Raw genomic sequence first — 12760 nt, forward strand, 5'->3', positions numbered from 1 at the left:
GTCCACCATCTCCACATGTCCACCATGTACAACATGTCCACCATATCCACATGTCTACCATGTCCACCATATCCACATGTCCACCATATCCACATGTCCACCATATCCACATGTCCATATGTCCACCATCTCCACATGTCCACCATGTACAACATGTCCACCATGTCCACCGTATCCACCGTATCCACATGTCTACCATGTCCACATGTCCACCATGTACAACATGTCCACCGTATCCACATGTCCACCATATCCACTATATCCACCATCTCCACATGTCCACCATATCCACATGTCCACCATCTCCACATGTCCACCATCTCCACATGTCCACCACGTACAACATGTCCACCATGTCCACCGTATCCGCATGTGTACCATGTCCACCATATCCACATGTCCACCATCTCCACATGTCCACCATTTTCGCCATGTACAACATGTCCACCATGTACAACATATTTACCATGTCCACCGTATCCGCATGTCTACCATGTCCACCATATCCACATGTCCACCATCTCCACATGTCCACCATTTTCACCATGTACAACATGTCCACCATGTACAACATGTCCATATGTCCACCATCTCCACATGTTCACATGTCTACCATGTCCACCATGCACAACATGTCCACCATGTACACAATGTCCACCATTTCCACCATTTCCACCATGTCCGCATGTCCACTATGTCCACTATGTACACTATGTCCACATGTCCACCATGTCCACATGTCCACAGTCATTGTATCCAACAGATCTTGGAGGCGGTGCTTCACTGTCACCAGATGGGCGTGGTCCACCGAGACCTGAAGGTTAGCGTTCCAGCCGAGCGCGGTTCTTAGCGCTGTGGTGATGACATGTGGTGATGACATGTGGGCGTGGTCTTCTTCCAGCCAGAGAACCTGCTTCTAGCCTCCAAGTCCAAAGGCGCCGCCGTCAAACTGGCCGACTTTGGTCTCGCCATCGAGGTGGAGGGCGAGCAGCAGGCGTGGTTCGGTACGATGACATCATCATCATTACATCACCATGACAACCACCCAGCAGCCACGTTGCTAAGGCTGTGTGTGTGTGTGTCTCTACAGGTTTCGCGGGAACTCCCGGTTATCTTTCTCCCGAGGTCCTGAGGAAGGACCCCTACGGGAAGGCGGTGGACTTGTGGGCCTGTGGTCAGATTGCAATCTCCTTCACTCGTCTCCTTGTTTGACCACCTTGACTCCTCCCCTTCCTCCACGTGTTGTCTCTATTCATGTCCTTGCCTCCGCCACTTGTCTCCTTGTCTCCTCTCCTCAGGCGTGTCTTATGTCCTTCTGGTGTGTCTAAAGTAGGATTTGTCTCCTGGGGCATGTCCTGTCTCCTCAGCTTTGTCTCATGTCCTCAGGTGTGTCCTCAGGTGTGTTTTTTGTGTCCCCTGGGCGTGTCCTCAGGTGTGTCCTCAGGTGTGTCCTATGTGTGTCCCCAGGTGTGATCCTCTACATCCTGCTGGTGGGCTACCCCCCGTTCTGGGATGAAGACCAGCACCGTCTGTACCAACAGATCAAGGCGGGAGCGTACGACGTAGGTCACGTGACTTTTTGCAATCAAACCGCCATCGCCGCGTTGGCTTAGCGTCTGCTTGACCCCGCCCACAGTTCCCGTCCCCCGAGTGGGACACGGTGACCCCGGAGGCCAAGGATCTCATCAACAAGATGCTGACCATCAACCCGGCCAAACGCATCTCGGCGGCGGAGGCGCTCAAACACCCGTGGATCTCGGTGAGGACGCTTACCCTCTTCCCGTTCTTTGTCTCGTGCCCTCGTCTGATTGACTGACGTGTCCCCCCCCCCTCAGCATCGCTCCACGGTGGCGTCCTGCATGCACAGGCAGGAAACGGTGGAGTGTCTGAAGAAGTTCAACGCCCGACGCAAACTCAAGGTAGGCCGGGATCGCTAACCAAAGGGGGCGTGGCTTTGTGCTTCTTCCTGATTGGATGACGTGTTTCTCCTCTCTGTTCAGGGAGCCATCCTGACCACCATGTTGGCCACCAGGAACTTCTCAGGTGAGTCCGGCAGCCCCCGCAGGGTAAAGTGACGCCTCCGTGTTGACATGTCGTGCTTCCGCCTCAGGAGGAAAGAGCGGCGGCAACAAGAAGGCCGACGGCGTCAAGGTGACGGCTCGATGTTTGTTTGGCGTCAGGGGGCGGAGCTTGTGCTGGGAGGGAGGAAGACGCCACAGTTTGATCATACGTCAATAAATAGCTTTCCTTGTTTGCCACTTCCTGTACTAACAACCCACACTTCCTGTTGTCGCAGGAGTCCTCCGAGAGCACAAACACAACCATCGAGGACGAGGACACCAGAGGTACACACACACACACACACACACACACACACACACACACACACACAAACACACACACTCTCTTGTATTTCTTACTTTCTTGATATCTCCGAAAAATGCCTACCTTTTTAGGACCACCCTTTCTAGATATATAAAGATTTGTATTTACAACATTAATAATATATACATACTATGCAAATATAAAAAAGCTTGTTGTGAAAAATGAGTTGGAATTTCACAAGAAAAAGGTCACAATTTTGCAAGAAAAACGTAGAATTTTGGCGGTATTATACAAACCCTGTTTCCATATGAGTTGGGAAATTGTGTTAGATGTAAATATCAACGGAATACAATGATTTGCAAATCATTTTCAACCCATATTCAGTTGAATATGCTACAAAGACAACATATTTGATGTTCAAACTGATAAACTTTTTTTTTTTTTTCAAATAATTATTATCTTTAGAATTTGATGCCAGCAACACGTGACAAAGAGGTTGGGAAAGGTGGCAATAAATACTGATAAAGTTGAGGAATGCTCATCAAACACTTATTTGGAAAATCCCACAGGTGTGCAGGCTAATTGGGAACAGGTGGGTGCCATGATTGGGTGTAAAAACAGCTTCCGTTGTTATATATGTAATATAGACGATGCAAGGCATTAGTGAGGTTAGGAAGCTTTTGCCTGTTAAAGAAAGGAGACTGATCCAATGCAGCAGAAACATTCAAAGCATGCCACGCATTAATATCTCTTGGCCACGCATTAGTGGCTAAGAGATATTAATGCGTGATAATATTATTTATCATTATTATTGTATTATTGTCATTTCCATTAAGAAAGTGTTGACTATTGTTGCCAATGCCCTCAGATCAGGTGTGCGTTCCATCCTCACACTTTGTGTGCGCAGTTGCAGCAAGCAGAACGATGCTTTTAAGAAGTTAAAAAAATGTTTTAGAAAGACTAGGCCTATATTTTCGTTAGGTAAAAAAAAATTCTGAATTTCAATGAATATTAACTTGTTAACGTTATAACGCTCAAATAGGGATGAGGGCGGGGTGCACAGTGAAACAGTGAACAATTTCACGACGAAGATGAACCTTTATTGATTGATCTGCAGCCATGACAAAATATCAGACAATCTCCATTGTCAACGACAGGCAGGAAAATAAAGATAAACACATAGCCTATGTTGTAGGCATAGGCATACGTTTTTAAGTTGAAATAAAAAAATAAATAAAAAATGTGCCTCATAAGCCTTAGGCTGTCAATCACGCGCACAAACTTAAATTATACAATAACATATGTATGTCATCCCTATTTAAACAAAAATAAATTAAATAAATAATAATAATAAATTACCTCAACTTATTGGCCAAGGCAAATAGCTGGTCTTTTTTTTCTCCCTGGTCTTTAGTATTACCTTTTTTAGTTTGTTGTGTACCACGTTTGCTGCCGGCGTTGCCATCTTTTTTTTTTTTTTTCTTCTGTTGTGTTGTGTTGTGGTGTGCTGCAGTGCCTGATGAATAATTGCCTGTTTCAAAGAGTGCTGCTCGTTTTTCGTATGTGGGTAACAACATTTAACTATGTATATATATTTCCGAATTGGTTCAACCGCCACCCGCCCGAATCTATTTAAAATCTATTTTTTCGTCATGTCACCCGCCCGACCCGCGGATTATCCGCGGACTCCGCGGTTGTGTCCGCAAACCGCGCATCTCTAGTGCGGGTATTTTCCTGTTCCGCCTGCAGTCCAGACCTGTCTCCCATCGAAAATGTGTGGGGCATTATGAAGCGTAAAACACGACAGCGGAGACCCCGGACTGTTGAACGACGGAAGCTCTACATAAACAAGAATGGGAAGTAATTCCACTTTCAAAGCTTCACAAAATTAGTTTCCTCAGTTCCCAATCGTTTATTGAGTATTGTTAAAAGAAAAGGTGATGTAACACAGTGGTGAACATGCCCTTTCCCAACTACTTTGGCACGTGTTGCAGCCATGAAATTCTAAGTTAATTATTATTTGCAAAAAAAAAATTAAGTTTATGAGTTTGAACATCAAATATGTTGTCTTTGTAGCATATTCAACTGAATATGGGTTGAAAATGATTTGCAAATCATTGTATTCCGTTTATATTTACATCTAACACAATTTCCCAACTCATATGAAAATGGGGTTTGTAATAAAAGTCGTCATTTTACTCAACGCAAGTCCAAATTTTACAAGAAAAACTGAACATTTGTGCAATATTATGATAAAATTTGGAATTTTACTTAGTGACAGTCGCAATTTTACAAGAAAAGCTTAAAATTTGGGCAATTTTATGAAAACAGTCGTAATTTTACTCGACAAAAGTCACAATTTTATAAGAAAACTTAAAATTGTTGGCAATATTATAATAATAATCAGAATTTTACTAGGCAAAAATTATGACAAATGTCCTAATTATACTCAAACAATGTCAGTTTTTACAAGAACAACAAAAAAGTTGGCAATATTGTGATAAAAGTCTGAATTTTATATGACAAATGTCACCATTCTGCATTAAAAACTAAGAATTTTACATAAAAAAGTAATCATTTTACATAAAAAAGTAATCATTTTACGAGAAAATATTGCAATATTACAGAAACAGAAAGAATATGAGAAATTGTTCCCAATTTTATAAGAAAAAATTCAACACACTGTGAGAAAAAGACTGCTTTTAGTTAATTTATTTTTTTAATTATTTTTTTGTTTCTAATTGGTTTTTAATCTTCATTATTAACTTCAAGTTATTACAGTATGTCTCTATATAAAAAAGATATGTATTATTCATTTTGGCCAAAGGGGGTGCATTTAAATTTCTTACACGCACTTGCTATTACATATGTTGGCCAGAGGGGGAGCACTTAAAATGTTTACACACACATGTGATTTCATATGTTGACCACAGGGGGAGCCCTTTTGAATCTGACACACAGTCAATTTGAAAAATAGATTTCACCACCAGGGGTGCAAATGACACATTCTCTATTAGATACAATGGTTTTTCCGTAATTGGACCATGATTTATGTCCTAACTTGTTCATATGGAAGATACTTTTCCCTGTTGATGTCTCAAGATGGGCAGAAATACAAGAACACACACACACACACACACACACGCACATAGTAGTCAATGTGTGTGTGTGTGTTTCAGTGAGGAAGCAAGACATCATCAAAGTGACGGAGATGCTAATAGAGGCCATCAGTAACGGTGACTTTGAAAGTTACACGTAAGTACCGACTTTTATTTTGAAGGTTCCCCACAGGAAGTCCTTGAGCTGTTTCCCGCGCGTCCTTTCTCCTCAGAAAAATGTGCGACCCGGCCGTGACGGCGTTTGAACCCGAAGCTTTGGGGAACCTGGTCGAAGGGTTGGACTTCCATCGCTTTTATTTTGAAAACTGTGAGCAAACCTGTTCCTGTCCGCTCGATGCTGCTGCCACTCCGATCCACCTGACCGCGTGTGCGTGTGTGTGTGTGTGTCAGTGTGGTCGAAGAACAGCAAACCGGTGCACACCACTATCTTGAACCCTCACATCCACCTGGTGGGGGAGGAGGCGGCGTGCATCGCTTACATCCGCGTGACGCAGTACATCGACGCCAACGGGACGCCACGCACCGTCCAATCAGAGGAGACTCGGGTGTGGCACCGCCGTGACGGGAAGTGGCAGATTGTCCACTTTCATCGCTCAGGCTCCGCCTCCACGCTCAGCAAGTATGACCCCTGACCTTTACTGTAGCAGCATGCTCGCAAAATGACAAAAGTCCCGAAGGTCCCGTTTACACTACACACCAAATCTGCCCTCAAGTGACACAGATGGGATTTTTTTTTTGCTAGTGTAAACGCTCTAAAGTGCTTCAAATTTGATCTTTTGACTATGTTTACACTGCAGGACAAAGTGGCCAAAAATCTGATTTTTTCAAAAACTTGTTTTTTTCCAGCTGACTGTTTACATACAAATAAAATTAGATCTTTGTCCCACTCCAGTATACACACGCACAGGCCCCAATGTGGCCTCAAATGTAGTCCTAATTTGGTCCCACTGTAGTCCCAATGTGATCCCAATGTGACCCCAAATGTAGTCCTAATTTGGTCCCACTGTAATCCCAATGTGATCCCAATGTGGCCCCAAATGTAGTCCTAATTTGGTCCCACTGTAGTCCCAAAGTGATCCCAATGTGGCCCCAATGTGATCCTAATGTGGCCCCAATGTGGTCCCACTGTAGTCCAAATCTGATCCCAATGTCATCCCAATGTGGTCCCACCCTAGTCCCAATGTGGCCCCAATGTAGTCCCAATGTGGTCCCACTGTAGTCCCAATGTGATCCCAATGTGGCCCCACTCTCGTCCCAATGTGGCTCCAGTATGGTCCCACTGTAGTCCCAATATGGTCCCACTCTAGTCCCAATGTGATCCCAACGTGGCCCCAATGTGGTCCCACTCTAGTCCCAATGTGGTCCCACTGTAGTCCCAATGTGGCCCCAATATGTCCCCAATGTGTTCTCACTGTAGTCCCAATGTGATCCCAATGTGGCCCCAATGTGATTCCAATGTGGTCCCACGTAATCCCAATATGGTCCCACTGTAGTCCCAATCTGATCTCAATGTGGTCCCACTCTAGTCCCAATGTGGTCCCACCCTAGTCCCAATGTGGCCCCAATGTAGTCCCAATGTGGTCCCACTGTAGTCCAAATGTGATCCCAATGTGGCCCCACTCTCGTCCCAATGTGGCTCCAATATGGTCTCAATGTGGTCCCACTCTAGCCCCAATGTGGTCCCACTCTAGTCCCAATGTGGCCCCATAGTGATCCCACTCTAGTCCCAATGTGTCCCCAATGTGGTCCCACTGTAGTCTCAATGTGATCCCAATGTGGCCCCGATGTGGTCCCACTGTAGTCCCAATATGGTCCCAATGTGGTCCCACTCTAGTCCCAATGTGATCCCAATGTGGTCCCACTCTAGTCCCAATGTGTCCCCAATGTGGTCCCACTGTAGTCCCAATGTGATCCCAATGTGGCCCCAATGTGTCCCCAATGTGGTCCCACTGTAGTCCCAATGTGATCCCAATGTGGCCCCGATGTGGTCCCACTGTAGTCCCAATATGGTCCCAATGTGGTCCCACTCTAGTCCCAATGTGATCCCAACGTGGCCCCAATGTGGTCCCACTCTAGTCCCAATGTGTCCCCAATGTGGTCCCACTGTAGTCCCAATGTGATCCCAATGTGTCCCCAATGTGGTCCCACTGTAGTCCCAATGTGATCCCAATGTTGCCCCAATGCTACGTCACTCGTGTGCGAGCGACGTAGCTTGCACACGAGTGACGTAGCTCGCACGAGTGACGTCGCTCGCACACGAGTGACGTCGTTGGCGTTATGTGGCCTGAATGTGATGTGGAAAGATCAGATTTGAAGCACTTAGGAGCGTTTAGATTGGCAAAAAATATCACATCTGTGTCTTGAGGGCAAAAAAAACAGGTTTGGTGTGCAGTGTAAACACAGCCTAAATGTAGTCAAAGTGTCTCTCTCTATCTTAATATGTCTCTCTCTATCTTGTCTTTATCTTGTCTTTATCTTGTCTTTATCATGTCTTTATCTTGTATTTATCTTGTCTTTATCTTGTCTTTATCTTTTCTTTATCTTGTCTTTATCTTGTATTTATTTTGTCTTTATCTTGTCTTTATCTTGTCTTTATCTTGTCTTTATCTTGTATTTATTTTGTCTTTATCTTGTCTTTATCTTGTCTTTATCATGTCTTTATCTTGTATTTATTTTGTCTTTATCTTTTCTTTATCTTGTCTTTATCTTGTCTTTATCTTTTCTTTATCTTGTCTTTATTTTGTCCTTATCGTGTCCTTATTTTGTCCTTATCTTGTCTTTATCTTGTCCTTATTTTGTCTTTATCTTGTCCTTATTTTGTCCTTATCTTGTCTTTATCTTGTCTTTATCGTGTCCTTATTTTGTCTTTATCTTGTCTTTATCATGTCTTTATCTTGTATTTATTTTGTCTTTATCTTGTCTTTATCTTGTCTTCATCTTTTTTTATCTTGTCTTTATCATGTCTTTATCTTTTCTTTATCTTGTCTTTATCATGTCTTTATCTTGTATTTATTTTGTCTTTATCTTGTCTTTATCTTGTCTTTATCTTTTCTTTATCTTGTCCTTATTTTGTCCTTATCGTGTCCTTATTTTGTCCTTATCATGTATTTATCTTGTCTTTATCTTGTCCTTATTTTGTCTTTATCTTGTCCTTATTTTGTCCTTATCTTGTCTTTATCTTGTCTTTATCTTGTCTTCATCGTGTCCTTATTTTGTCCTTATCTTGTCTTTATCTTGTCTTTATCATGTATTTATCTTGTCTTTATCTTGTCCTTATTTTGTCCTTATCTTGGTTTAACTTGTCTTTATCATGTCTTTATCTTGTCCTTATCATGTATTTATCTTGTCCTTATCGTGTATTTATCTTGTCTTTATTCTTTCCTTGTCATGTCTTTATCTTGTCCTTATTTTTTTATCTTGGTTTATCTTGGTTTAACTTGTCTTTATCGTGTCTTTATCATGTCTTAATCTTGTCCTTATCGTGTATTTATCTTGTCTTTATTCTTTCCTTGTCATGTCTTTATCTTGTCCTTATTTTTTTTATCTTGGTTTATCTTGGTTTAACTTGTCTTTATCGTGTCTTTATCATGTCTTAATCTTGTCTTTATCTTGTCCTTATCTTGTCCTTATCGTACATTTATCATGTCCTTATCTTGTCTTTATTTTGTCCTTATATTGGTTTATCTTGTCTTTATCATGTATTTATCTTGTCTTTATTTTGTCTTTATCTTGTCTTTATCTTTTCTTTATCTTTTCTTAATCTTGTATTTATTTTGTCTTTATCTTGTCTTTATCTTTTCTTTATTTTGTCCTTATCTTGTCCTTATTTTGTCCTTATATTGTCCTTATCTTGTCCTTATCGTACATTTATCAGGTCCTTATCTTGTCTTTATTTTGTCCTTATATTGGTTTATCTTGTCTTTATCATGTTTTTATCTTGTCTTTATTTTGTCTTTATCTTGTCTTTATCTTTTCTTTATCTTTTCTTAATCTTGTATTTATTTTGTCTTTATCTTGTCTTTATCTTTTCTTTATTTTGTCCTTATCTTGTCCTTATTTTGTCCTTATATTGTCCTTATCTTGTCCTTATCGTACATTTATCGGGTCCTTATCATGTCTTTATCTTGTCTTTATTTTGTCTTTATCTTGACCTTATCTTGTCTGTATCTTGTCTTTATTTTTGTCTTTATCTTGTCCTTATCTTGGTTTATCTTGTCTTTATCATGTATTTATCTTGTCTTTATTTTGTCTTTATCTTGTCTTTATTTTGTCTTTATCTTGTCCTTATCTTGTCTTTGTCTTGTCTTTGTCTTTGTCTTGTCTTTATCTTTTCTAAATCATGTCTTTATCTTGTCTTTATCTTTTCTTTAGCATGTCTTTATCTTGTCTTTATCTTTTCTTTATCTTGTCTTTATCATGTCTTTATCTTGTCCTCATCTTGTATTTATCATGTATTTATAACATCCTTATCATGTACTTGTTTTTCTCATGCGAAGTTTGTCGCCGACTTTTTGTGTCTTTTTTTTTCCACCCAGCTGACGTCCTGTCCTTTGAATGGATCACTATCGCCTTGACAACCGATTGATTGACAGCAGGCCCGGCATGTGACACAACCGTCTGGAATTAGTTTGACGGAAAAAAAGGAGAAAGAGGACGGGTGGGCGGGTGGGCGGGGCCAAATCTTTTTCTTGACCAACTGAAAAGACTTTTACTCGGTGGTGTACGTATTTGCTCTCGTGACGTAGTTGAACAAGATGACATGCTGAGTGACAGATGACAGCGCCCCCTAGTGGCCGGAGGCTTTAGCACAAAGACCGGGTTAGCATAGCATGTGACTCATTCGATGTAAATGTACTAGTGAATGTAAACAAAAAAAAATGCCGTGTCAGTCAAAAGTGGATGGTCATCCAGCAGAGGGCGCTGTGAAAGAAAATGAAACCGATTTTTTTTTTTTTTTTTTTTTTTTTTCATGAATTGTTTGTTTTCCATCCAGAAGCTTCCTCTCCGACCCGCGAGCTTCCACACACACCTGCACACATTTCCTCTTCCTCCTCCAGTCAACTCTAGGCCCCGCCCCTCAATGACCACGTGACTATTAACGCCATCGTTCCTCAGAATGACACTTTTCGATCATTAATGACAGTTTTGGGGGTGAAGCCGCGTGCACCTGCTTGATTAGCATTTAGGACGGGCGACTTTTTACTGCATGCTTTTGACTTGGTAACTACTTCCTCTTTGTAATCGTGTGGCTTGTGGCCTCCGGGCGGGGTCAAAGGTCAGCTTGTTTGCGCTTTTAAAAAACGTTGCTCACGCACACGCCCCGCTAATATTTATCTCTACTTTGGTTTGCTCATGCTTGAAAGTGACGACATTATTGAAAGTGAAATATTTCTCTTGGTGACGTGCTCATCGTGACTTCATGACCTCCGACCTCCGCGGTCCGAACCTTACTGCTGTTTGCCGACGATGTCGTCACGCAAAGAGACAGGAAGTGCTCTTTTTTGTTTTTTAAGCGCCGTGAGCCGCCGTTGCTTTGGCTACGAGTTACGACGCGCTACACGTGCTGACAGTCACGTCTCAGGTGTGAAAATGCTCGTCGTCGTAAATGTGTCAGTGGCTGCATGCTCGCCGTGTAACAGGAAGTGAACGTGTGTGTGTGTGTGTGTGTGTGTGTACGTGTGTGTGTGTGAGCGCAAACGCGTCGTGCTCCAGTGTTGTAAATAAAAAAGTTGATCCAACCACAGCATGTGTTCACATGACTAGTGAATTGTTTATGTTATTATTCACAACCTTTTTCCTTTAAATGGTTATCCATCCATCTTCTTCCGCTTATCCGAGGTCAGGTCGCGGGGGCAGCAGCCTAAGCAGGGAAGCCCAGACTTCCCTCTCCCCAGCCACTTCGTCCAGCTCCTCCCGGGGGATTCCGAGGCGTTCCCAGGCCAGCCGGGAGACATAGTCTTCCCAACGTGTCCTGGGTCTTCCCTGTGGCCTCCTACCGGTGGGACGTGCCCTGAACACCTTCCTAGGGAGGCGTTCGGGTGGCATCCTGACCAGATGCCCGAACCACCTCATCTGGCTCCTCTCGATGTGGAGGAGCAGCGGCTTTACTTTGAGTTCCCCCCGGATGGCAGAGCTTCTCACCCTATCTCTAAGGGAGAGACCCGCCACCCGGCGGAGGAAACTCGTTTCGGCCGCTTGTACCCGTGATCTTGTCCTTTCGGTCATAACCCAAAGCTCATGACCATAGGTGAGGATGGGAACGTAGATCGACCGGTAAATTGAGAGCTTTGCCTTCCGGCTCAGCTCCTTCTGCACCACAACGGATCGATACAGCGTCCGCATTACTGAAGACGCCGCACCGATCCGCCTGTCGATCTCACGATCCACTCTTCCCTCACTCGTGAACAAGACTCCAAGGTACTTGAACTCCTCCACTTGGGGCAGGGTCTCCTCCCCAACCCGGAGATGGCACTCCACCCTTTTCCGGGCGAGAACCATGGACTCTGACTTGGAGGTGCTGATTCTCATCCCAGTCGCTTCAAACTCGGCTGCGAACCGATCCAGTGAGAGCTGAAGATCCTGGCCCGAAGAAGCCATCGGGACCACATCATCTGCAAAAATCAGAGACCTAATCCTGCAGCCACCAAACCGGATCCTCTCAACGCCTTGACTGCGCCTAGAAATTCTGTCCATAAAAGTTATGAACAGAATCGGTGACAAAGGGCAGCCTTGGCGGAGTCCAACCCTCACTGGAAACGTGTCCGACTTACTGCCGGCAATGCGGACCAAGCTCTGACACTGATCATACAGGGAGCGGACCGCCACAATCAGACAGTCCGATACTCCATACTCTCTGAGCACTTCCCGAGGTACACGGTCGAATGCCTTCTCCAAGTCCACAAAGCACATGTAGACTGGTTGGGCAAACTCCCATGCAAGGACCCTGCCGAGAGTATAGAGCTGGTCCACAGTTCCACGACTAGTACGAAAACCGCACTGTTCCTCCTGAATCCGAGGTTCGACTATCCTGCGTAGCCTCCTCTCCAGTACACCTGAATAGACCTTACCGGGAAGGCTGAGGAGTGTGATCCCACGATAGTTAGAACACACCCTCCGGTTCCCCTTCTTAAAGAGAGGAACCACCACCCCGGTCTGCCAATCCAGAGGTACCGCCCCCGATGTCCACGCGATGCTGCAGAGTCTTGTCAACCAATGGTTATGTATAAAGATTAGTCCAGTATTGTTCTATATGTATATATATGTGGAGTGCCATCTCTGGGTTGGGGAGGAGACCCTGCCCCAAGTGGAGGAGTTCA

The 12760-nt window shown here is 43.7% G+C and overlaps 1 protein-coding gene across 4 annotated transcripts in view; it reads left to right on the forward strand.

Moving 5' to 3' along the window:
• The window catches only part of camk2a (calcium/calmodulin-dependent protein kinase II alpha), a 23854-nt gene extending 12667 nt beyond the window's left edge, over positions 1–11187 (forward strand). Inside the window, exons 6-18 of one of the 4 annotated variants that reach the window (XM_061934542.1) lie at positions 748–820; positions 902–1004; positions 1091–1174; positions 1468–1562; positions 1637–1759; positions 1836–1919; positions 2001–2043; positions 2111–2151; positions 2297–2345; positions 5505–5580; positions 5657–5751; positions 5835–6063; positions 9980–11187. In XM_061934542.1, the coding sequence (XP_061790526.1) occupies positions 748–820; positions 902–1004; positions 1091–1174; positions 1468–1562; positions 1637–1759; positions 1836–1919; positions 2001–2043; positions 2111–2151; positions 2297–2345; positions 5505–5580; positions 5657–5751; positions 5835–6063; positions 9980–9983 (1099 nt within the window). In that variant the 3' untranslated portion in view covers positions 9984–11187. Of the gene's footprint in view, positions 1–747; positions 821–901; positions 1005–1090; positions 1175–1210; positions 1399–1467; positions 1563–1636; positions 1760–1835; positions 1920–2000; positions 2044–2110; positions 2152–2296; positions 2346–5504; positions 5581–5656; positions 5752–5834; positions 6064–9979 lie in introns of those variants that run through there. The other 3 variants (XM_061934550.1, XM_061934559.1, XM_061934567.1) reach the window with 3 other exon arrangements.
• The last annotated feature ends 1573 nt before the right edge of the window (positions 11188–12760 follow it).

The sequence above is a fragment of the Nerophis lumbriciformis genome, linkage group LG03, assembly GCF_033978685.3.
Source record: "Nerophis lumbriciformis linkage group LG03, RoL_Nlum_v2.1, whole genome shotgun sequence".
NCBI lineage: Eukaryota > Metazoa > Chordata > Actinopteri > Syngnathiformes > Syngnathidae > Nerophis > Nerophis lumbriciformis.